Raw genomic sequence first — 27,480 nt, 5'->3', positions numbered from 1 at the left:
CCTGGTCCCCATGAGTTCCCTTGTGCTTGTGTACCTTGTCCCCATGTGTAGCCTTGTGTCAGTCTTCCTTGCTCACTAGTCCCTGTGTGCCCCCTTGTGCCTGTCTCCCTTGTCCCTTTGTGCTTGTGTCCCTTGTCCCTTGTGTGTCAGTCTCCCTTGCCCACTAGTCCCTGTGTGTCCCCTTGTGCCCGTCTCCCTTGTTCCCTTGTGCTTGTGTCCCTTGTCCCCGTGTGTCCCCTTGTGTCAGTCTCCCTTGCCCACTAGTCCCAGTATGTCCCTTTGTATCAGTCTCCCTTGCCGACTAGTCCCCGTGTGTCCCCTTGTGTCAGTCTCCTTTGTCCCCGTGTCAGTCCCCCTTGCCCACTAGTCCCCGTGTGTCCCCTTGTGTCAGTCTCGCTTGTCCCCTTGTGTCAGTCTCCCTTGCCCTCTAGTCCCCTTGTGTCCGTCTCTCTTGCCCACTAGTCCCCATTAGTCCCCTTGTCAGTCTCCCTTGCCCACTAGTCCCTGTGTGTCCCCTTGTGCCTGTCTCCCTTGTCCCCTTGTGCTTGTATCCCTTGTCCCCGTGTGTCCCCTTGTGTCAGTCTCCCTTGCCCACTAGTCCCTGTGTGTCCCCTTGTGCCTGGCTTCCTTGTCCCCTTGTGCTTGTGTCCCTTGTCCCCTTGTGTCAGTCTCCCTTGCCCACTAGTCCCCTTGTATCAGTCTCCCTTGCCCACTAGTCCCCTTGTGTCAGTCTCCCTTGCCCACTAGTCCCGTGTGTCCCCTTGTGTCACTCTCCATTGTCCCCTTGTGTCAGTCTCCTTTGCCCACTAGTCCCTGTGTGTCCCCTTGTCAGTCTCCCTGGCCCACTAGTCCCCATGTGTCAGTCTCCCTTGTCTCCTTGTGTCAGTCTCCCTTGCTCACTAGTCCCCATGTGTCCCCTTGTCAGCCTCCCTGGCCCACTATTCCCCATGTGTGCCCCTGTGTAAGTCTCCCTTGTCCCCTTGTGTCAGTCTCCCTTACCCACTAGTCCCATTGTGCCCTCCCAGCCCTCATGTGTCCCCTTGTACCTGTCTTCCTTGCTCCCTAGCCCCCCTGTGTCACCCTTGTGACTGTCTCCCCTAGCCCACTTGTGTCCTTCTTCCCTGCCCCCTAGTCACCATTTGCCCATCTTTTTCACTGCCCCTGTATGGAGGGGCTGCATTATACTATGAGGGGGGCTGCATTATCGTCTATGGGGGTTACATTATATTACAGTATATGGCAGGGCTGCATTATACCTTTGTGGGGTGGCTGCATTATACTCTGTGGGTTGGCTGCATTATACTATATGTGGGCTGCATTATACTGTATGGAGAACTATGGAGAATATATTATACTATATGAAGAACTATGGGGTGCATTATACTATGGGAAGTGAATTGTATGACATTTATGACGATGGTGGTGCATTATATGGAGCACTATGAGGAGTGTATTATACTATATGGAGGACTGAGCAGTGTATTTTAATATATGGAGGACTATGAGGAGTGTATAATGCTATATGGAGGACTGAGGAGTGTATTATACTATATGGAGCACTATGAGCAGCATATTATACCATATGGAGGACTGAGGAGTGTATTGTACTATATGGAGGACTGAGGAGTGTATTATACTATATGGAGGACTGAGCAGTGTATTATAATATATGGAGCAGTATGAGGAGTGTATTATGCTATATGGATACTATGAGGAGTGTATTTTAATATATGGAGGACTATGAGGAGTGTATTATACTATATGGAGGACTGAGTAGTGTATAATACTATATGGAGGACTATGAGGAGTGTATTATACTATATGGAGGACTATGGGGAGTGTATTATACTATATGGATGACTATGAACTGTGCAGTATATTATACAGAGGACTATACGGTGCATTATATTATAAGGAGGACTATGAGGGTGCATTATACTTCTTATATGGATTCCCATGACTTCTATGTAAGCCCCTGAAGAGTATAATGGTTTATTTTCTTTTATACATTACATAACAATGGCAGTACAGGGGACAAATAAATATATACCAGGAAGGGGCACTGAGGTCACACTATACAACTTTGCAATAGAGCTATAGTGTGCGAAATGAATAAGGAAAATGTGAATTTGGGTGGAAAATATTTTGGCATGGTGGGGGGGGGGGGGCATTTAAAAGTTTGCACCGGTGCCCTTAGCTTTGTAGTTGTGCCACTGGCTATACCATCTGTCTGCTCACCTATATGTTGATTGTTGTTGACACCATTTTGCTGAAACCAATGGATCACACTCTGCCGTCTATCTACTCCCTGTCCATCATGTCATCTATACTGTAGTACTTCTGCTGCTGCAGGGGCTGCCATTGCTGACACTAAACTTCCAAGAATTTCATTGCCTGCCCCATCCTAATTTTCTATCATGCTGCTACTGTAACAGACACTTCACAGGAATGCCAGGCACAAACCTCCTGGTTTCCATTGTATGTCATAGTGCTAGACTTCACTGATGCAGCTGGGGCTGGTGTTGCTGGCCCTAAATTGTCAAGCATCTCCTTGCCTGTCTTTCTTAACTCTCCACCTTGCTGCTGATGCTGTAGCCACTTTACAGCCACACACCTCCTTGCTGCCCACTGTGTTTTATAGTGCTAAATAGTACTAATGATGCTGGCAAGCATGCTCTCATGTTTTTGTACCTTTAAGAAAAAGCTCTGAAAACAGGGCTATTATTTTAAAAGGTTTGGTGACAAAAAAAGCCATAGCCTCTTCACAGTCAAAACAGAACTGTTTTGCCCATAGAAGAAAATACATAATTTTTAGACTAGATAAGAAAAAGCCACTGTAATTTCTTAATCATTCTGTGATTAACAAACCAGTTACCGACCCCAAAAATAGGTGATTTGTTTCACTTCTAGTAGAAAGGCCATTAATTCTTCACATTGAAAACAGTACAGTACACTCGTTTTGTTTCCCTAATTTAAGGGATAATTGTTGGGCGAGTTACAATAAAGCTATTGCTTCTTTATTTAGCAAAGTGCAAAGGTCTTTATACTCCAGAAACAGGAATAAGTGTGGCACCCAACAATGTGTAAATGCCTCATATTCTTTTGTTTACATCACTTGTCTATAAACAACTGCATTGCTGCATCTGTGTCTTCAAAAGGGATAATTTTTAGACTGATTATTCAATTTAGGTAGCCTAAAAAATCTTATACTAGAGATTGTTGTTAAATAAACTCTGGTTACCTCTATTTGCCATCCATTTTCCCATAGGCTATGTTTGCATTAAGGAGCTCAAAACCTGTTCATTTGACTTTAAGATGAACTCACAGTGCTCTACACATATTTTCAGGGCAATTACAGGATTTTTAAATATGCAATTCGCACAAATCAAATTTTCTGGGGAAATTTTTCGATTCTGGCAAATTTGAAATTCAATAGAACACCTCATTCCTAATTAGCTGCAATCAAGGGCACAATTGTAGTATTTGGCATATTATGAAACAAAAAAACCCATCAAAGAAGACCTAGGACTGTTGATAAGCTAGAATCCTACATCAGACAAGAATGGGACAATATTTCTCTTACAAAACTCCAGCAATTGGTTTCTTAAATTCCCAGACGTTTACAGACTGTTGTAAAAAAGAAGCGATGGTGCTGCAGAGGCGTGGGCTTCTTTAAGGATACGTTGTTGCCATCAATTTCTAAATGAGTCAGTTTTTTTTAAATTACCAGTAAATAGAAAAATGTCTAAATTTCAACTTCTGATATGTGTTCTATTTTCTGTTGTAAATAAAATATGTTCTTACTATTATCTGTAGTCTAAACCTGGGATGAGGCTTAGGCCGGAGTCACACTAGAGCGTAATATGAGTGCTATGCGGAAAAAAAAAGCATAGCACTCAACCCAATGTTAATCTATGGGGCAGCTCCTATCATCCGTTGTTTTCTCGGCCGTATTATACGTGCGTACGAAATTGCAGTATGCTGCGATTGTCATCGTATTACGCCTGAAATACGTCAATTAAAGTCTATGGGTGCAAGAAAAACTCGTTAGCGTGGGAAAGTTTCTGAACATTTTCCCACGCTGTCAAGTTCACCATGTTAGGCGGGGAGTCAGTGCATGTTCAGTGACTACCGCTGACTCCCCGCCTGACCGCAGTGCACTGACAGCGTGGGAAAATGTTCAGAAACCTTCCCATGCTACAGAGTTCATGTCCGGTCAGGCGGGGAGGCTGCACAGGCAACTTTTCTTTCATTCCTACCTGGTTTACAGCCCGGCCAGTAGCATTAGCACCGCTCCGGGTTATAAACTAGTTAACCCCTTGAGATGGATTTACAGCGTGGGAATTGACTGTACGGCAGACAGGTATGGGATATTGTTGGATTTTTTTTTTGGAATTTTTTACAGGAAAATGAGGGCTTCGCTTGGATTGAGAGTGCAAAAAAATGTTAATCCTTTGTGTTTCATTATTTCATTAAAAGACTTTACTCTAATGTGTGTGTGTATTTTTAACCATTTCATACTATTGGATTAATAATGGAGAGGTGTCTTATTGACACCTCTCCATTATTAACAAGGCTTAATGTCACCTTACAAAAGCAAGGTGACATTAACCCCTTTCTACCCTATATGCCAATGCTACAGGGCAATGGGAATAGAGAGGCTAAGTGCCGGAAAAGGCACATCTTACATATGCGCATTTTCTGGGGTGGCTGGGGGCAAATTTTTGTAGCTGGGGGGCAATAACCATGGTCCCTTTCTAGGCTATTAATATCTGCCCTCAGTCACTGGCTTTCCCTCTCTGGCGCCAGTACAGGAGCCCACGCCAGTTTTTTCCATAAATTAATTTAACACCTACAGCTCCAAAATTTCACACACACACTACTAACATTATTAGGGAGGGATATATAATAATATAATGGATATGCAATGGTTTACTGTATGTAAACCATGTCTCATATCCTGTCGGGTTCAGTAATGATTTAGCAAAAGCCGACAAATGAATTACCGGCTTTTCTGCCATCTAGCTCTGTATGAATTATAAATATACAGTACACACTTTCTCATTTAAAGATTTTTCTGTAATTTCATGACTATGACAATTGTAAATTCACACTGAAGGCATCAAAATTATAAATTAACACATGTGGAATTATATACTTAACAAAAAAGTGTGAAACAACTAAAAATATGTCTTATATTCTAGGTTCTTCAAAGTAGCCACCTTTTGCTTTGATTACTGCTTTGCACATTCTTGGTATTCTCTTGATGAGCTTCAAGAGGTAGTCACCGGAAATGGTTTTCACTTCACAGGTGTGCCATGTCAGGCTTAATAAGTGGGATTTCTTGCCTTATAAATGGGGTTGGGACCATCAGTTGTGTTGTGCAGAAGTCTGGTGGATACACAGCTGATAGTCCTACTGAATAGACTGTTAGAATTTGTATTATGGCAAGAAAAAAGCAGCCAAGTAAAGAAAAACGAGAGGCCATCATTACTTTATGAAATTAAGGTCAGGAAAAATTGGGCAAACTTTGAAAGTGTCCCCAAGTGCAGTTGCAAAAACCATCAAGCGCTACAAAGAAACTGGCTCACATAAGGACCACCCCAGGAAAAGAAGACCAAGAGTCACCTCTGCTTTTGAGGATAAGTTTATCCGAGTCACCAGCCTCAGAAATTGCAGGTTAACAGCAGCTCAGATTAGAGACCAGGTCAAGGCCACACAGAATTCAAGCAGCAGACACATCTCTAAAACAACTGTTAAGAGGAGACTTTGTGCAGCAGGCCTTCATGGTAAAATAGCTGCTAGGAAACCACTGCTAAGGACAAGCAACAAGCTGAAGAGACTTGTTTGGGCTAAAGAACACAAGGAATGGACATTAGACCAGTGGAAATCTGTGCTTTGGTCTGATGAGTCCAAATTTGAGATCTTTGGTTCCAACCACCGTGTCTTTGTGCGACGCAGAAAAGGTGAACGGATGGACTCTACATGCCTGGTTCCCACCGTAAAGCATAGAGGAGGAGGTGTGATGGTGGGGGTGCTTTGCTGGTGACACTGTTGGGGATTTATTTAAAATTGAAGGCATACTGAACCAGCATGGCTACCACAGCATCTTGCAGCAGCATGCTATTCCATCCGGTTTGCGTTTAGTTGGACCATCATTTATTTTTCAACAGGACAATAACCCCAAACACACCTCCAGGCTGTGTAAGGGCTATTTGACTAAGGAGAGTGATGGGGTGCTACGCCAGATGACCTGGCCTCCACAGTCACCAGACCTGAACCCAATCGAGATGGTTTGGGGTGAGCTGGACCGCAGAGTGAAAGCAAACTGCCAACAAGTGCTAAGCATCTCTGGGAATTCCTTCAAGATTGTTGGAAGACCATTTTCAGTGACTACCTCTTGAAGCTCATCAAGAGAATGCCAAGATTGTGCAAAGCAGTCATCAAAGCAAAACGTGGCTACTTTGAAGAGCCTAGAATATAAGACATATTTTCAGTTGTTTCACACTTTTTTGTTAAGTACATAATTCCACATGTGTTAATTCATAGTTTTGATGCCTTCAGTGAGAATTTACAATTTTCATAGACATGAAAATACAGAAAAATCTTTAAATGAGAAGGTGTGTCCAAACTTTTGGTCTGTACTGTATATATATATATATATATATATATATATATATATATATATATATATATATGTGTCTCACTGACATATATACATGAGTATAAGCTGAGATTTTCAGCCCATTTTTTGGGGCTGAAAGTGCCCCTCTCGGCTTATACTCGAGTCATACACAGGGGTCGGCAGGGGAGGGGGAGCGGGGGCTGTTTAATTATACTCACCTGCTCCTGGCCAGGTCCCTGGCTCCCCGGCGCCCCAGCTTCTTCCTTTACTGAGCGGTCACATGGTACCGCTCATTACAGTAATGAATTTGTGGCTCCACCTCCCATAGGGGAGCCGCATATTCATTACTGTAGTGAGTGGTAACGGTGACCGCTCAGTACAGGAAGAAGCTGCGGCTCTGGGAAAGCAGGGACTGCACAGTGCCAGGAGCAGGTGAGTATAACGGGGAGGGGAGCGCTGCGCGATATTCACCTGATCCTTGTTCCGGGCTCCGCTCCGTCTTCAGCGTCTTCTGCAGCGACGCTCAGGTCAGAGGGTGTGATGATGTGGTTAGTGCGCGCCCTCCTCCTGAACGTCAGTGCAGAAGACGCGGAGGATGGAGCGGTGCCGGAAGGAAGTCAGGTGAATATTGAAAGTGCCGGGGGCCTGAGCGACAGAGAGGTGAGTATGTGATTTTTTTTTTTTTTTATCGCAGCAACAGCAAATGGGGCAGTTGTCTGTATGGAGCATCTTATGGGGCCATAATCAACGTTTGTGCAGGATTATATGGGGCAAGTGTCTGTATGGGGCCATAATCAATGTTTGTGCAGCACTATATGGGGCAAGTGTCTGGGGCCATAATCAACATTTGTGCAGCACTATATGGGGCAAGTGTCTGTATGGAACATCTTTTGGGTTCATAATCAACATTTGTGCAGCACTATATGGGGCAAGTGTCTGTATGGAGCATCTTATGGGGCCATAATCAACGTTTGTGCAGCACTATATGGGGCAAGTGTCTGTATGGAACATCTTTTGGGTTCATAATCAACATTTGTGCAGCACTATATGGGGCAAGTGTCTGTATGGAGCATCTTATGGGGCCATAATCAACGTTTGTGCAGCACTATATGGGGCAAATATCTATATGGAGCATCTTATGGGGACATAATTAACGTTTGTGCAGCACTGCATGGGGCAAATGTCTGTATGGAGTATCTTATGGGGCCATAACGTTTGTGCAGCACTATATGGGGCAAATATCTTTATGGAGCATCTTATGGGGCCATAATCAACATTTGTGCAGCATTATATTGGGCAAATGTGTCTATGGAGCATCTTATGGGGCCATTATTAACCTTTATGCAGGATTATAAGGGGAATATTTTAATATGGAGTATCTTATGGGGCCATCATAAACTTTATGGTCCATTATATGGGGCTCCTGATTCAATATGGATATTCAAAAACACTTACTCTACTGATGTCTCAATTAATTTTACTTTTATTGGTATCTATTTTTACTTTTGACATTTACCGGTAGCTGCTGCATTTCCCACCCTAGGCTTATACTCGAGTCATTAAGTTTTCCCAGTTTTTTGTGGCAAAATTAGGGGGGTCGGCTTATACTTGGGTCAGCTTATACTCGAGTATATACGGTATATATATATATATATATATATATATATATATAAATATAAATGTTTTCACAAATATTTGAGCCCATGAATCCATTTTATGTCCATTTTGCAAGCCGGCGAGAAAATCTCGCCATACCGATGACACACAGATACTGTTGTGATAAAAAATTGCATCCTCGCATTGCACACGGATGACATACGGGTCACTGTTCGGGAACATTTCTGCGTATCTCAGCCGTAAAAAACGGACCGTATTTTTATACGTTAGGTGTGACACCGGCCTTATAGTAATTCCTATAGTCCAAAAATATGATAGGTAGTAACTTACTGATCTTCAAAGCTTTGCAATAAAACCAATGTCTTTAAATTATGCACTCACTGAATTTGATTTTTTTCTTTTCTTCTCCAATTTAACATAAACAAAATGCTGTCATTATCCGACTGAAGGATTGTAAATGCTGGTTAAATAATAGCCACAGCTGAAATTATAAACTTATATGACACATTAGAGCCCAATTACTAACTTCAGACTACATTCACAAACTGCAGTTGTGTTGTGTTTTTTTCATACTTGCAATAGAACCACAAAGTTTTTGCCACTGTTTTGGAAAATCGTTGCCAAACAATGCATTGTTTTCCATGACTGTGACGAAAAAAAATATAACACAGCCACAACATATAAATGCAGCCTCAAGGAGAATAAGAGTTTGACTGCTCATGCAAGCTAAGAGACAATTTTAACAAAACAACTGAGTTTAAAGTCAGAGTACAGAGTAATGTGAAAACCAAGAAAGCAAAAGATAGATAAATGCTTCTCTTTGCACTGGGAACTCACATGAAAACAAAAACACCTACATTATATCTAATTATATACACATTTAGGCATGGGTGAGACGAGCGTATAAAAAATTACAGAGCCTTGCGAAAGTTTTCGGCTCCCTGGAATTTTTCAACCTTTTCCCACATATCATGCTTCAAACATAAAGATACCAAATGTAAATTTTTGGTGACGAATCAACAGCAATTTGAACACAATTGTGAAGTTGAACGAAATTTATTGGTTATTTTAAATTTTTGTGGAAATTCAAAAACTGAAAAGTGGGGCGTGCAATATTATTCGGCCCCTTTACTTTCAGTGCAGCAAACTCACTCCAGGAGTTCATTGTGGATCTCTGAATGATCCAATGTTGTCCTAAACGCCTAATGATGATAAATATAATCCCCCTGAGTGTAATCAGGTCTCCGTATAAATGCACCTGCTCTGTGATAGTCTCAGGGTTCCGTTTGAAGCACAGACAGCATCATGAAGACCAAGGAACACAACAGGCAGGTCCATGATACTGTTGTGGAGAAGTTTAAAGCCGGATTTGGATACAAAATGATTTCCAAAACTTTAATCATCCCAAGGAGCACTGTGCAAGCGATCATATTGAAATGGAAGGAGTATCATACCACTGCAAATCTACCAAGACCCAGCAGTCCCTCTAAACTTTCATCTCAAACAAGGAGAAGACTGATCAGAGATGCAGCCAAGAGGCCCATGATCACTCTGGATGAACTGCAGAGATCTACAGCTGAGGTGGGACAGTCTGTCCATAGGACAACAATCAGTCGTACACTGCATAAATATGGCCTTTATGGAAAAGTGGCAAGAAGAAAGCCATTTATCAAAGATATCCATAAAAAGTGTTGTTTAAAGTTTCGCAACAAGCCACCTGGGAGACACACCAAACATGTGTAAGAAGGTGCTCTGGTCAGATGAAACCAAAATTGAACTTTCTGGCAACAATTCCAAACGATATGTTTGGCCTAAAGGCAACACAGCTCATCACCCGAAACACACCATCCCCACTGTCTAACATGGTGGTGGCAGCTTCATGGTATGGGCCTGCTTTTTCAGCAGAGACAGGGAGGATGGTTAAAATTGATGCTCATCAAGAGAATGCCAAGAGTGTGCAAAGCAGTCATCAAAGCAAAAGGTGGCTACTTTGAAGAACCTAGAATATAAGACATAATTTCAGTTGTTTCACACTTTTTTGTTAAGTATATAATTCCACGTGTTAATTCATAGTTTTGATGCCTTCAGTGTGAATGTACAATTTTCATAGTCATGAAAATGCAGAAAAATCTTTAAATGAGAAGGTGTGTTCAAACTTTTGGTCTGTACTGTATATTATAGAAACAAGCAGAATAGTATTATTTAATTATATTTAAGGTAGGACATTCAATTTGATGACATTGAAAACTTCTATCACACAACATTATTATTCTAACATGAGAAGATTGCAGTGAAATTAGTTCTTTGACAACCTAATTTGAATACATTACCTTTTTCAATCTGGAAGCCCCAGCGCCTGAACGAATTGCTGCTAATAACTCTTCTCTTGCATCCACCGAATTGTTAAGAGAGGTTGCTGGCGATTTTGCTGTTGTATTTAGTAATGATGGTGGTGGAGGAGGTGGTGAACAAGGTGGAGGGGGAATTGATGTATTCATTCCTACAAAATCATTATTCTGCAATGTTTCTATGCTTCTTAAGGTCTGGAGTTCATCCGATGCAGTAGAAGATACCTAGCCAAAGAAAACATATTTATTAAGTTTCAAAAATAGAAGAGAATGTAATACACCTTGTCAAACAACAGTCACTTGCATATCTAAAATCCTTGTTCTCATTATGCAGTGACACTAATAAAAAGTTCTGAGCAATGACCAACTAAACTGAGTTTCTCCAAATTGTTTTTGCAACTAATTAAAGCCACACATTTCTAGCTAATAGGATCTATCCGCTATTACTTTGTTCCCAATTGCTTGGATTGTCTGTCTCTCCACTCTTCCTATAGACTCTTGGACCTTGATTTCCATGGGCTAGTGTGAAGTATCCACAATCAATGATGGTTTCGGGAGCCATGTCATCTGCTGATGTAGGTCTACTGTGTTTTATCAAGACCAATGTCAGCGCAGTCGTCTACCAGGAAATTTTAGAGCACTTCATGCTTCCCTCTGCCGACATGCTTTTTGGAGATGGAAATTTCATTCTCCAGCAGGACTTGGCACCTGTCCACACTGCCAAAAGTACCAATAGCTGGTTTTAAAAACAACGGCATCACTGTGCTTGATTGGCCAGCAAACTCGCCTGACCTTAACCCCATAGAGAATCTATGGGGTATTGTCAAGAGGAAGATGAGAGACACCAGACCCAACAATGCAGAAGAACTGAAGGCTGCTATCAAAGCAACCTGGGCTTCCATAACACCTTATCAGTACCACAGACTGATCGCCTCCATGCCATGCCGCATTGATGCAGTAATTGATGCAAAAGGAGCCCCAACCAAGTACTGAATGCATTTACTGAACATACATTTCAGTAGGCCAACATTTCGGATTTTAAAATAATTTTTTCAAGCTGGTTTTATAAAGTATTCTAATTTACTGAGATAATGACTTTTGAGTTTTCATTGGCTGTAAGCCATAATCATCAACATTAACAGAAATAAACACTTGAAATACATCACTCTGTTTGTAATGACTCTATCTAATGTATGAGTTTCACTTTTTGTATTGAAGAACTGAAATAAATTAACTTTTTGATGATATTCTAATTTTGTGAGATGCTTAGTAGATGTGCAGACATTATAAACAGCAATAACACTTATCCAATATTGGTTTCCACCTACCTTTTTCAGCCTTGAGATGCCATTATGAGCTCGAATTGCTGAAAGTAATGCAGACCTTTCATTCTCTGGCTCAGCAAACTTTCTCTCATCTCCATCTGTTGGTGAGTTCTAATGAAAACATATAAAACTGTTGTCTTAAATTAATATTTTAGGCAGTTAAAAATTCATGTCAATGAATCATGATAACATTGCATTTTAACAAGAATCACAATAAAATAGAATTTTAACGAAAATCAAAGGCCAATACATGAACAAAACTAACAACAACACATTTGTTCTTGGACACTATTGCTACTGGGTGTAAGCAGCTCATCTCATTCTGGCAAATGTCAGACATTACAATGTAGGTGCATAGAAGGTGCACAACAGAGTTTTGATGTGGTGGTCTCTTAATTATTTCCAGAGCTGTATATAAAAAATTATCTCATGGCTATGTTGGTTGTGTCAGTACATCAGTTTGAGATTGAAACAGAGTATCTCAGTATGGCCTGCTAATCAGGAGAAAAGAGGCCTAGGATACAGTATATTTAGGAATTACATTTACATTACTGTCAATTTTGATTTTGATTGCCTATAATGTAAAGTAGGCATTTTGCATTAGAGACTCCCATCTACTAAAGTGTGTGCAAGACCAACATTTTGTCCTAAAAATGCCAGGAATAAATTTCAGTCCCATTCCAGACCTGCATGTTAACCTCTGCAGCCAATCTCTTCCAGTTTAATTTTCCTAGACTTTACAGAAAATATGATAAGGCCAGACATTTAAAGTTCTAACCTCTGAGGTCCTTGCTATCTAAATGTCATACAAATAATCAGAATCATTCAATGTTTATTAAATATTTTACCTTCATTCTACCATCTTTGCTGTCATGTCTACCTAAAGTTATATACTGCAATTAAACAGGAAATATTTAAACTATTACGAAAATGTAAGTAGTATTTGAAATATCTGAATTATTCATTAAACTATTGCATTATTTATATATGTACAGCTCTGGCAAAAATTAAGAGACCACCACATCAAAACCCTGTCATGGGCAGCCCAATCTCCAGACCTGAACCCCATTGAAAACCTCTGGAATGTAATCGAGAGGATGATGGATAGTCACAAGCCATCAAACAAAGAAGAAATGCTTACATTTTTGTGCCAGAAGCAGTGTGAAAGTCTGGCGGAAAGCATGCCAAGACGCATGAAAGCTGTGATTAAAAATCATGATTATTCCACAAAATATTGATTTCTGAACTCCTCCTGAGTTGAAACATTAGTATTGTTGTTTCTAAATGATTATGAACTTGCTTTCTTTGCATTATTTGAGGTCTGAAAGCACTGTTTTTTTTATTTTGACCCTTTTTCTTTGTCAGAAAAAAAATACAAAAATTATTGCTTGGAAATTCGGAGACATGTTGTCAGAAGTCTATAGAATAAAAGAACAATTTACATTTTACTCAAAAATATACCTATAAAGAGAAAAATGAGACAAACTGAACATTTTGCAGTGGTCTCTTAATTTTTGCCAGTGCTGTATATATACTGTATTATTTTTACATTGTGGTATATGCATATGTTTAATTAAACAATATATAGAAGCCATAAGCTCAGCAATAAGTGGAACAGATTACCGTACCTGAATTTTTCGAAGCTTCTCTTTGCCTTCTCCAGACTGAATAGCTCCCATTAAGGCACTGTGGACTGAGTTATCTTTTTGCATAGGCTTCTGTACAATTGGTCGGAATCTAGCCTTAGGTCCAAAAATATTACTGTCACTGGGATTGTCTGGTTCATCTATTACTGTTGAAGGTATGACATCATTATCTACCTCATGCTTTTCTTCAATCTCGGGGGTTGCTGCAGTAGCAGGTGTTGCTTTTATGTAGACAATAGAATTGTTCTGTTCTATTTTACCAGACTTCTCTCTAACAGCTTTTAAAAAGGCATTCGACGGCAGGCCAGATATTGGTCGAGAAAGCCGAGAAGATTCTGGAGTAGAGTAATTTATGCTTGTCCTTTTAGTTACAGATGTGTTTCCCCAAATACTTTGTGATCCAATTAAACCATTTTGTTCTGACAACGATCTTTCTATTTTAAACGTCATACCTTGCTTGCCATCAGAATTCATTTTAGATGATGGTTCTATTTGGAGATTTCTACTTACTATGTTTCCATCATTACTGTTGCTGAAGTTTTTCTTCCAATCTGCACTTACTTCTTCCTTATTTATAACATTGACTTCTACTTTTGGCTTTTCTGCTACAAAGTTCCTATTGTTCTTTAATATGTTGTCCCTATTACCAAAGTTTGTATTCTGTTTGGCCTCCGAAGTTTGTTCAGCTTTTATATCTACAGGTTCGGTATACTTGGATATAGCAGATGCAACATATTGGCTAGATGTCCGCTTGGAAGACTTCAGAAATGGCAAATCTTTTCTCTCCATGTTTGGTTGCTCTATAGTGAATACTCTTTCCTGTGAAGCTGCTGGAAAGTAAACTGGTTTGGTATGTTTTGAGACTTTAGGCATTTCATTAACAGGACTTGGTAGGTTAGTTTTCTCCTTAATTGTGCTTTCAATAATGCTCCTGTTTTCACTAGGACCTTTTGTAGATTTTGTTTGCTGTACTCCATTAAATTTACTATGAACTGTGGGCTTTACCATGTCTGTTCTTCCCTTGCTAGTATTTTCAATTATAATAATCTTCTCTGGAGCAGTTGCTGATTTTGTCATCAGCAACTGGTTATTAGTATCATTTACCTTATTTCCAGGAATCTCTTGAATGAAACCCATAAATGATGTAGAATTTACTTTATTTTCTAGAGCTTGATTTGGCCTATAACTTTTAATTGTGTCTAACTTTTTTATAGTTTGCTCTTTTGAGTCCACAACTTGTGGTTCCATAGAATTTGATCTCCAGAACTCTTTAGCTTTTTCTAAAAGAGGCTTCTCAATAAGGGTTCCCTCGGATTCATTAATGATATTATTTTTCGTATCTTTTTTATCAAATGAAGACTGGGGGCTTATCAGGTTCCCCTGATCATCTATCTTAATGGCGCTGGCTGAAATGGAAACTTCTCTGTCATATTTTTTTATATCTGGTTTGGGAGGAACAACTGTAAAAGTGGTCATGCCTGCTTTTGCTTCATATGTTTGTTGTCGCCTCAGTACTGGTTTAGATGGCTCTGTTATCTTATGAACATTACTTGAAGCATGGTTTTCTTTGATTTGAATTTTTTCTGGCAATATATCACTTTTTTCCTTTGTTTGTCTTGTATCTTGAAATACTTTGATCGGACAAGCAACTGTATTACTTGATTGACTTTCTTTACCAGCAGATTGCTTTTGTGAATTATTACGCATTGCCATATTTGATGTGCTGTGATTTTCCTCAAGTTTCAAATGTTCAGCCTTCAATTTTACTTCCTGTGAAGTGGGTTGGGGAATTTTGTATGTTTGACTATTTTTCTTTTTTATTTTTTCTGCTTCTGGAGGCTTATTAATACTCTGCCTGTTACTGACGGCAGACAAATTCAATATTGTACTGTCTTCTTTCACTTTTGTGAGATTGTGTGGATTATACTTTAAAGTGTTAATTTCGGGAACCTCATCTATAACAGTAACAGGAACAGCAGTACTGTGTTCACTGGAATCATTATAATGACTTGACTCTTCACCTACAGGACTCGATCTAGTACCAATATGATTCCTCTCTCCAATGTCTCCATCATCCATATCTGTGAAGTAAAAATCATTATACTGAGCTAATAGATATTGCCAATATACATATCGTCAATATATTATTCCCTTTAAATAAATTTGAAACTTTGTCAATGAACAAAGCATTAAAGCCATATTTATGATAGTTATAAGCTTATAGATTTATAGCAGTTTTTGAATGTGCACCTTTTGTGCAGCACAGTTTGAAGTAAAAATCCCATAAATTTAGACAACCCTGTTTTGATATCTTTATCCAATAGAAATATAAAATATTTATGGTAGAAAAAGAACTCATGCTTTATCTAGTCTTGGACACCAGAGGAAGATGGCAGGCGAAACTCAAGTCAGGGTGATTGTGATAACTACATGGATTGTTTTTAAATGTAATTTGAACATGTTCATTTGTCAGTATGATAAAACTACTTATAACACTTTATGACATGGAATATTGATCCACTATAATCTCTTGATTCTCTGATGGTGAAAAAAATAAATAAGTTACAACTTTCTGGAAGGGGGAGGGAGGATGAAAGTGTAAAAATGAATATTGTCCCTGACAGTAAGGGATTAATAGTAATAAGAACAACCCAGTAACCTGATGAATGGGCATTTTTCTAATTCATCAGTTGCCTGCTGTCATGTTTTCGCAAACAGATAATCAGTGAATGGGCATTCCAACAAATGCTCGTTCTAGATTGTTTGCACTTCTAAATGGGCCCTTACAAACATAATAACCCTTTTAAAGCTATATGATCTAAATATTGGTCCTGGGCATGTGTCAGTTTGTGCTCCATGACTGCTATGTATGTCAATCTGATCGCATGGTACGGCTTTTGTACTGGTGAGGTCAGCTGTATGAGTCTGATTGATATAAATAGCCTTGCTCCTGATCACTGTAAACCCTCATGAGAAGTTTGATAGAGGGGGAGCAGTCCCTCTGTCAGCACATTAGCAACTGGAGGCCTGAAAAAGACCTCCAAGTTTTCCATAAATTGTAGTCAATCAGTTGTAGTAATGAAAAAAATATATATACATTGACAATTTGTGCACTAAAACAATATATACATTGACAATAAAGATACTAAAGGTGACATTACATGCACTGTTTTTGAGCACAAAATATTGTTATTAAAGATATACTATTATAAATTGGGCACGGTATTAAAATAGTAGGGCCTTTTTTTACATATTTAAGACTACTCTCTCTATTTTTCACACTATATAGAAGCAATATTTTGGCACAATTAAAAGCCAATGGGCAACAGGGAAAAGGCATATTGTATGGTAAAGGAATTAGTACTTTGTAAGTTCCGAACCTGCGCAGATCAGAAAATTACTGTTTATCTATAATCTTATAGATTGCTGAAGGACCACGATAGGTATTGGTGAAAATATAAAGTACCTTCTGAGTCTTCATCAAGCTCTGCTAATGTCTTCTGGAATTGCTCAGCTATAAATGTTTCTTCTTCTCCATCTTTTACTAGTGCCACTTCATCTTCTGTTCTGATAGAACTACAAAACATTTGTGTTAAATTTAATACATACAAACATACATATGTACAGTGGGGAAAATAAGTATTTGATACACTGCTGATTTTACAAGTTTTCTCATCTACAAAGAATGGGAAGGTCTGTAATTTTTATCATAGATACACTTCAACTGTGAGAGACAGAATCTAAAAATAAAAAACAAAAAATCACAATGTATGATCATACCATAGCTCCTGGGCAGGGAGGAAGTAAAAAAATAAAAAGTATATAGACATTACAGTACAGGATCACAAATAACTATTTCTTTGAGGTAAAACATTTTTAAAAAACAGGCAAGGAAATGCTTTATCTTACAAAAAGAATCAGCTGTGATCCCATGATGTAATGTCCGTAGACTCTTTTGCTTCCTCCCCTGCCCAGGAGATGTGGTACGATCAGACCATATCCCTGCACAGTCAGACACGGCCATTACACAGTACACAGCAGGGGCACATGTAGAAGATTATCTCAGCACAGGGACATTTTTTTTACCACATCCAATTGTGGAAACTACTATTATTCCAAGATTTGTTGATTAAAATTTACTCTGCTGTCTGTTTTTGTATAGACAACAGTATGAGAGAAAATATGGTCATGTGACCATAACCTCACTCAAACTACCTGATATAAAAATGAATACACCCCACACGAAAAACTACCATGTCTAGTACTTTGCATGATGTCCATGATTTTTAAAGACAACACCAAGTCTTTTAATCACGGAATTAACAAGTTGACGACATATTACAACATTTATCTTTTTCCATTCTTCAAGCGCAATGTCTTTTAGAGCCTGAATTCTGGATGGAGAGTGATGTTCAACTTGTCTCCTCAGAATTCCCCCATAGGTGTTTTGATTTGGCTCAGATCAGCAGACATACTTGGCCACTGAATCACTTTCACTCTGTTCTTCAAAAATGCAACAGATGTGCATTTTGGATCATTGTCATGTTAGAAAAGTGCACGTCTAACAAGGGTATGAAGTGATGGTAGCATCTACTCTTTCAATATAGAGCAGTACATCTGTGAATGTATGATACATCAATGACATCAGTAGCCCTAAGGCACAAGCAGCTAAACGTTAAGTTTCCTATTACGTACATTGTGATTTACGATATGTTACAAATAAAAGTCATTTTGTTATGAGACATAAGCAGGTTACGTTTTCATAACCCCAGCTTTGAGGTTATTATCCTTATCCTTGAACTGAGCTGTTTTATTATTGGTGTCAGTTCTTCTGTGCAATAGCAAATGGGTGATATATATAAAAACTAACTTTTAATCAATTTTATTCAAATATTCTTGAGACAAACACAGAATAGAGCCCAATAGGGCTTAAAGTGCTAAAAACAGTGCAAAAACAAACCATACGACCACTTAGACAGAGTTTTGAGATTACTGATGTTGCTTCCCTCGCTGGGTATCATTACTGGCAACCCCTTTAAGCCTATATACTCTGTCAGTGGTGTGTTGATGGTATAAGGTGTGGCTATTACTGCTCCCTATTAATGCAGTCTATGCCTTGCTGTACCAACAACACATTGACTAATATGTCTTCCCTTTCAGATGTTGAGAGTTATGTATACATATTAATAAAATTGGAATGCTCTCACGTGTATGTCTTACCATATTGAAAGAGTAGACTTTGTTCTATGTAACGACTCTGACTTACCATCAGGAGGGACTGTCCTGCTTGCCTTGTTTATAAAGAAATGTAATGTATTACACAGTTACTTTGCTGTTTTTTGCTTTCTAGGTCCAGTTGCCGAGTACAGTAACAGCAAAGAGGGGATGTGTAAGAATGTGGAAAGAGAGGAAACACCCTCCTGAAGACTTTATAGTGCTGCTATGTGTTATATTGCTGCATTTTCTATATATTGATGTTTTATGTTATGATCTGGTGACCTTGGAGCCGCATGAGACTTTCTCAGGAGAAGGTGGAACCTGTACTGACCGCAAACCCTAAACTGACACCGCAACTAGAAGTAGCTGTGGGGTGTACCTAACACATCCTAGACACCTCGACACAGCCGGAGGACTAAATACCCCTATAGATGGAAATGGGAATTCTATCTTGCCTCAGAGCAGAACCCCAAAGGATAGGCAGCCCCCCACAAATATTGACTGTGAGTATAAGAGGAAAGACAAACACAGGCAGAAATCAGGATTTAGCAAAAGAGGCCATGCTAGCTAAATAGGAAAGGATAGGATAGAATACTAAGCGGTCAGTATTAAAACCCTAAAAATATCCACAGCAGATAACACAAAAATTCCACATCTAACTAAGACATGAAATGTATCTCTGCATCTCCTGAGAATCCAACTTGACTGAAAATATCCAAACACAGTCTAAGCTGGACAAGAAAAAACAATGAATAGCACTGAATTGTAATGCACACCGCATGTGTGCAGCAGAAACAAAACCAGACACTTTATCTTGGCTGATTTAGCAGCAGGGCAGGAGGAACCAGACAGAGATGAATAACCTCCAAGAACAATGGACAACTGGCAAGGACTAATGAATCCTGCACACCTAAATACCCCAGTCAGAGCTGCAATCAGCAGGAACACCTGCCCAGGATTGCAACCCAGGGACAACTGCATTACCACCAACAACCACCGGAGGGAGCCCAAGAGCAGAATTCACAACAGTTTTATGCAATTGTTTAATTTGGGATTAACACCCCTATGTGCACTTGTGTTGGGAAAATGAAAGCAACAGTTTAAATGCAGAATATAGAAGAGTTAGGCTAAGTTCACGTTTTTGATGCATTTTTTTCTGCAGGGAAAACCCACTCTCTTGGCAATAAAGAAGCTGCTTAGAAAAATCAGGTTTTGCTGTGTTTTTTCAGCATTTTTCAGGATCCCAAAGTACAGATTTGCTCCCACCATACAAGCATAAACAATGCAAGGTGTTAGGTCACCAATGCAAGACATATGTGAACCCATAAAACCGTTTTTGGTAAAAAGGGAAATTTGATCAAATTATTTAGTGTAAAAAGACTTTTATGTCTGAAAAAATAGTGACTATTCTAAACAAAAAATGTCATATGAGTTCATGAAAAAATACACAATTACAAATGTAACAGAGGGGAGTTGAATTGGTCTGGAATAGTTTGCCTAAGACATTGGCAGAGCATTGAGGTTGTAGGACTTTCATACCTTGGTCAGGTATTATTCAATTTCACACCTTGGCCAATGTTTACTTTACACTCATCACTAATTTAACCCCTTAGTGACAGAGGCAATTTGGTACTTAATGACCAAGCAAATTTTTACTATTCTGACTACTGTCATTTTATGAGGTTATAGCTCTGGAACACTTCAATGTATCCCACTGATTCTGAGACTCTTTTTTTGTGACATATTGTCCTTCATGTTAGTGGTAAAATTTGTTTGAGATAACTTGCGTTATATAAAATTTCCCACATATCATCTTTATATCAGCACAATTTTGGAAACATTTTTTTTTGTTAGGACATTATAAAGGTTAAAAGTTGACCAGCGATTTCTCATTTTTCCATCAAAAATTTTTTTTTGGGGAGACCACCTCAAATTTGAGGTGAGTTTGGGGGGGGTCAAGAAAACAGAATACACCTAAAAGTGACACCATTCTAAAAACTGCAGCCTCAAGGTGCGCAAAACCACATTCGAGAAGTTTATTAACCCTTCAGGTGCTTCACGAGAACTAAAGCAAGGTGGAAGGAAAAATTAACATTTTACTTTTTTCACAAAAAATTTACCTTGGAACCAATTTTTTTTTACTTTTACAAGGGTATCAGGAAAAAATGGACCACAAAATTTGTTGTGCAATTTCTCCTGAGTACGTTGATACCCCATATGTGGGGAAAAGCCAATGTTTGTGTGCATGGCAGGGTTCAGAAGGGAGGGAGCACCGCTTGACTTTTTGAATGCAAAATTGGCTGGAATCAATGGCGGGTGCCATGCTGCATTTGGAGACCCCCTGATGTACCTAAACAGTGGAAACTCCCCAATTCTAACTCCAACCCAAACCTCAACACACCCCTAACCTTAATCCCAACCCTGACCATAACCCTAACCACAAACCTAACCCTAACACACCCCTAACCCTAATGCCAACCCTAACCGTAATCCCAACCATAACCACAAACCTAACCCAACCCTAACCCTAGCCCAACCCTAACTTTAGCCCAATCCTAACCCTAACTTTAGCCCAACCCTTACCCTAACTTTATCCCAACCCTAACTTTAGCCCAACTCATTTTAGTCCAACCCTAACTCTAACTTTAGCCCAATTCACTTTAGCCCAACCCTAACTTTAGACCAACCCTAACCCCAACTTTAGCCCAACTCACTTTAGCCCAACTCTAATCCTAATGGAAAAATGGAAATAAATACATTTTTTAATTTTTATTATTTTTAGCTAACTAAGGGGGTGATAAAGGGGGGGTTGATTTACTATTTATTTTATTGTGATCACTGTGATAAGGTCTATCACAGTGATCAAAATGAACCAATAGGAAAAATTTCCTATTGTTGCCGGGTGCCGGCCAGCAGATCTCGGTGAGCGCATTGAGCATGCGCCTGCCATTTTCTCCCATAAGAATACGCTGGTGGGCTGTGGGACTTCATGGGGGATTGCAAGGACAACAGAGGTACCAGGGGGTATCAAGAGCCCCTATTTCTTTTTCCTCTGATGTGCGATCACATCAGAGGAGAGAGAAATTAAATGGAAAATCAGACTTTTTTTATGCGGTCGCCGTTATACCGCTAAAAACGCCGATCGCAACATCTGGGTCGGTAAAAACCGGCCCGAATCATGTTCTCTGGGGTCTCAGATACCCCCCAGTAGCCAAGACCCCAGAGAAATTCTCTCTCTGGGAGCGCTATACCCTTATTCCTCATCGTCGTTAAAAAGCGGCACTGTGGCATAAGTACCCTTAACTGCTGCCATTAAAGGGCGTATCGGCAGTCATTAAGTGGTTAATTAAACTGTACTAATCCTAACTTCCATTCTCAGGTGAGGAGACCAAAGCATTATGGTTTAAACTTGTGAAAATCACAAAAATAAATGGGTTTTACATACTTTTTTTCATTAACTTGCAGCAACACCTGATACCTGTGTTTTTCTCCTCACATTGCTATTGTGCAAATACGCTGAAAGAAGTGACATGCTGCATTTTTCATAAACAAAGCATTTTTCCAATAAAGTCAGGAAAAAAAACAATGTGTGTGAATGAGATTTCTAAAATCTCATAGCTTTTGCTGGTACTGTAAAAAGCAGCTTTTAATATGCGCAGCAAAAAGAAATGTGTGAACGTAGCCAAAGCCTGCAAGAGAACTTGACATGCTGTGGATTTGAAAAATGTACCACAGGTGAGTTTATGCAGCATTAAAAAGAAGTACAATGGGCATGAGATTTCTATAAATCTCATCCACTTTGCTAGAACTGTAAGACGCTGCATTTTTAATGCAGTAAAAACATGCATCCTCAAAAACACACTCCAAAACTCATCATACGAATGTAGCCTTAATAATAAGCCAGTCCCACAGATTGGAGAAGTTTTGGGAGTAAAAAGAAATATATTTCCAGGTTACAGTGAGTCAGCAGTTAGTTATATGAAGAGAGTGAGGCCAGTCACAGGGAGTGTGAAAGACTAGGCCGTATACTGGGTGTAAGTGCAAGGAGGAGATTTTCTGAGGTAGCAAGCTCTGAAACTGTAATGGATAAAATGGTAGATCTTATTCTAGCCAGAAGATCCTGGAACCTGGGAAGCTAGGAAGTGGAACAGACAGAAGTAGAGCTCAATTGCAGTGGATACAGCCAGGTACAGCCAGGAGCACAAGAAAGTAAAGTTGCGGGTTATGGATAGCCCTGAGTTAGCACATGTGAAGTAGGTTTCAAGAGGTAACGTTTAGGCCAGACCTAGGTGAAGAAATACTGGACTGGAGGTACAACTGAAAGTCTGCGGAGCCTAGTGACGGACAGATAAAATGAATGTCAATTCACCTATGCTGTATTGCTGAAATATTATTTACAAATGATGTGCTGTCACATGAAACAAATATGTCTGTACCTCGGTGTAAGACAAAAGCGGATTCAAAAATCAAGCTTTGTACTGGCTACCTACTGTACATGTGTTATATCAATTCCAACAGTAAAGTTCACTTTATTTTCATAAAATGGACTTAATCTTTCCTTGGTAATGCACTACATCTGGAATTCTTGTGTCATCTAAAGGTATGTGGCCTGAATGGGAAATATCTACTGCAAATTACATCACACACAGAGAGAAACCCATCTCACTGATGCCTAGTGTAACAGCACACCGTGGCCCATGTAACAATTACAGGCCTATATACAGTATAGCTTTTACAGTCTGTGAAAACGATCTAAAACTGGGTAAGGTGATTTCAATTTTGAAATATCAATATTATGGTGTGTATGTAAACTTAGGCAGCTCCCATAACTGCAGTAACTTAATTGTACTAATTTTTAGGAACAAACATGAATATGTTTACACTTGGCTTCTTTTTTGCTTTATTAAAGAAGCTTGTTCATGCTGTATTTTCTCTAGTAGAGGTCGAGAATATGAAAACTTAAAATGTAAAAATGTACAAAACATTTCTGAAACCTCTGTAAAGCTTAAAATAGAAATCAGATAAATCATAGAAATGGATTTCACATCAGACTGCACATAAACATTTTCTCATGTGTCAGGCACACAGGGAAGGATAAGGAAGCATTTCTTTCCGATAATGAATTCCTGACATGCTGGGCATTTCTCAGAGCAAAATGTTTAACACTGGAGTTAATTGTATTGTTGCCAACATCTGCACACTGGAGATCTTGGGCAAAGTGGTTCGTCAAGGAAGTAGTGGCTGCAGTGTGAAAGCATAACCGCTGGAGTTTAACTTCTTATATTTACTGTATATTGTCAGTGTATTACTTTATACATAAGTTAAATTCCCTTTGTACCTAATTTGTACATTTTTTCTTCTTAGTCATGCTCAATAATTTTCCACTGTTTCCGTGAACCTTCATACAAAATAAAAGTTTGAAACATGTTAACTGTGATGTACGTCTCCCATTCAGTTCAGTTATAGTTATGGTATGTGACAGTTTACGGTATCTATCTCTACTTTAGCACCACTAGAATTTGATTATTGTATAAAAAGAACAGATAACCGTTTTGATTGTAAACAGCAAAAACAGTAATTTGATGTAAATTTTGTCAATCAAAATATAATTATTTCATTGAGAAAAGCTATATTGCTTTTTCTATTTTAGCTTCCAAAGTACAATACAATTAGTGCCAAAGCCTATTTTTGTAGCTATCAGTGAGGGTATCAAACATAAAAGTGAGAACTTCTGATGTCAGAGTGAGTTCTTTTGTATTTAATGGCATGTCACATTAAAATTAATATACTAATATGCAGTTAAAGGAAAACTGTTACGTCATTTTTCCTTAGTAAACTGCCCCCAATGTGTAGAGGTCATGTGATGTGCATCTCTAACACCACATCATATAAGGGAAAAAACACTTAGCTCACTTTCTCTGTAAATCCCTTTCTTCTTTTCTTTTTCTTTTTCAAATAATTTTTATTGAAAGTTTTTTAATAACTCTGGGGAGGGAGGGAAATGGGGAGAAGGGGGGGAAGATAGGAAAGGGAAGGAAGGAAAGGAGGGATAAAAGGAAATACCCCTATGGAAATAGGGGAGAGACAAGCAATCATACATTTCTGTAGCTATATACATACTTAACTGTTGCTTATTATTACAGCACCTGAAAATCAAAAGTATTAATCATACAAATACTTTGAGTAATATATGCAACATGTGAGAGCTTGTCACGTCCGGGAACACCTATGGGTGACCCTGAGACTCTGTGGAGGGAAAGTTCGGTTCAATTAAAACAGTAGCAAGTGGTATAAGATTTGCTTCAATCCACTGTACTTTGTAGTCTGGAATAAGAAGACCCTGTGGGAATTGTACTAAATTAGCAACCCGTTTTATCAAGTAGAATATAAGTCTGATGAGGACGAAGAGGAGAGTCTATGTGACGTCGATGGGGGTATTATTCTATTTTTTTCCAAAAAGACAATTCCTTCCTCTGGTGAAGAGATAACTAATAGTTTCATCGCATATTTTATTTGTATGGTGGAAGTCTGGGTCCAGTGATAGGGTATTCCTGCGCGTAGGAGTTCTCGAGTCATGTATTGGAATGATTTCCTTTTTTGAATTGTGGTCTTGGACGAGTCTTTGAACAGAGTTATTTTGTCGTATGGAGATGCAAGGATTTTTGAATTTCTAGTCAGAGCGGGAAGATCATTCCTCACCCACCCATGGTAAAAGGACACAATAACGTCTCTTGCTATATTTGGAGGGAGAGAGAGTGGTCTGGGAATTCTAAAAGCCCTCTCAACCAAGTTCTTTACTTTGGTATTAGGTAACAGATTAGATATCATTGTAGAGATATAATCTTTTAATTGAGATGGCTGGACTGATTCCGGAATTTTTCTAACTTTTAGGTTATTCTTTCTTTTAAAATCTTCGTAATTAGCTAAGCCGTCCATAAAAGAGTGAATATCTTTTTTGATCTTTTCAAGGGAGTCTGAGATCAGAGAATAATTTTTGACGTCTTTTGAAGGTGTAGCTGTTGAATGTTTGATTGTCTTATTGTCTGTTTTTGAGAAGGGTAGCAAAGTGTTAGGGGTCGTAATAGAATTTGGTTTGAGAATTTTAAGAATATATGATAGAATGTCTATAAGTAGTTTTTTGATAAAGGACTCATGGGCCTTTGTTTCATCTGTTTGTTGGGAGTCGGAAATCTTTGTATTTGTCCCAGATAAAACTGTCAAATCAACATCAGAATCTAATCCCCTTCCTGAAATGTCCACCGATGTTAGAAAGGCTTTACAAATTTTGATTATAAATCCTTCAGATGGAGAATCTTCTGAGGCGGGAATATTGTCCACTAAAGGTAGGTTGGAGTGGCGTATCTCAGACTCCGTGAGAATTTGCTTCAAATTAGAGTCGTCTGTAAAAATTGAAAAATTTTCTGGGAGATCGGGCTCACTGGCATCACTAGAATCTTTTGAATAGGAATGGAGAGATGAGGTATCAGAAGAATCTCCTTCATAGAGAGAGTCCCTCCTCCCAAGAAAGGAAGATTCTGCCACATCAGTAAAGTCTTCCGAGTGGACACTCTCTAGTTCCTCATGCGAGCCAAAAAAGGCATCTGATTCAGAATTTGAGACATGGAGGGAAACTGCTGGTTCTGAATGATCCTCTATGTCACTAATGTATTGTTATGTAAAGTAGAGGTAAATTTTGTATTTATGTTATGGAATGGTACAATAGAAAGTTTATTAAGATGCTTCAAAGAATCCAGCCATTCTCTTTGTGCGTCCAATAAAGGCTTTAAGAAATCATTGGTGTTTGACCCATTAAGGCAAGGGGAATTATCAAGAGATATTACCACATTTTTGTCAGCAATTTCACTGGTCTCTGCAGAAGGACCCATGGTGTCAATAAGCTGTGTTTCTTCAGCAGTGTCATCTATGGAGACATTACATAATCCTTTTTTGTCATGCTTCTAAGCAGTGACATTTACTGAGACATCATATAGACCCCTTTCGTTATTTGACTCTAGTTTAGAGGATATCCAGCTGCTATAGCTTTCAAATATATCTCTTGCATCCATTAAGCTGCTATCTGGTGGCACTGGATAGTTCTTATCCCCCTGCATATGCCCCAAAGTTTTTAGGCTTTTATAAGGGGGTTTAGGGGTGGCACAGCTCTTTTGAAATGAATGGGACTGCTGTATACTGTGGCAGTGTTGGAGCGGGATTGTACTCACCGCATTAGAGACATGTTGAATGGCAGCGCAGCCCTCATCCTCCTTCCTCTTCAGCGTCGGTGTCACAGGCTGGAGTGATTCTTTCCCGGGTCCCCGGCAGTATAGCAAGGCTCTGGGGAGACTCGCCTTTGTCGGAGTCCGCAGTGATTCTCCTTGTCTTTTCAGCAGCGGCACCATCTTCATTTTCTGCTTCGTCATCGCGGCGATTTCCCTGCGTCTGTCCTCCTTTCTGGCATCTGGCAGAGAGGATGTCGCAGTATTCTTCTTTCCACTCCGCAGGTCTTGGTGACTCAGGAGAGTCCCGGTGTCTTTCCTCAACGATGTCGCGTCGCTCCTCCTCCTCGTCCCCGGAAACTCTGCTGTCTGTCGGTTGTCTGGAACCTTTTCAGCGGCTAATGTGTGAGCCGCTTGTAAGTCGGATTTCTTCTCTCTCCCTGCTGGCTCAGTCGGTGTCACTCCGGGTGTCTTAAGTCCAGTTAG

General features: G+C 39.4%; 1 protein-coding gene across 5 annotated transcripts in view; it reads right to left on the bottom strand.

The window, feature by feature from the left end:
• COBL (cordon-bleu WH2 repeat protein) overlaps window positions 1-27,480 on the bottom strand; it is a 957,553-nt gene that overhangs the window by 50,964 nt on the left and 879,109 nt on the right. For all 5 annotated transcript variants that reach the window (XM_077269351.1, XM_077269353.1, XM_077269349.1 and 2 more), the window contains 4 exons: window positions 17,028-17,137; window positions 13,544-15,642; window positions 11,919-12,026; window positions 10,573-10,815 (listed from right to left, as the gene is read on the bottom strand). In XM_077269351.1, the coding sequence (XP_077125466.1) occupies window positions 10,573-10,815; window positions 11,919-12,026; window positions 13,544-15,642; window positions 17,028-17,137 (2,560 nt within the window). The remainder of the gene's footprint in view (window positions 1-10,572; window positions 10,816-11,918; window positions 12,027-13,543; window positions 15,643-17,027; window positions 17,138-27,480) is intronic.

This window comes from Ranitomeya variabilis, chromosome 6 (assembly GCF_051348905.1).
Source record: "Ranitomeya variabilis isolate aRanVar5 chromosome 6, aRanVar5.hap1, whole genome shotgun sequence".
Taxonomy (NCBI): domain Eukaryota; kingdom Metazoa; phylum Chordata; class Amphibia; order Anura; family Dendrobatidae; genus Ranitomeya; species Ranitomeya variabilis.
This window is presented reverse-complemented; position numbering and strand designations above follow the sequence as displayed.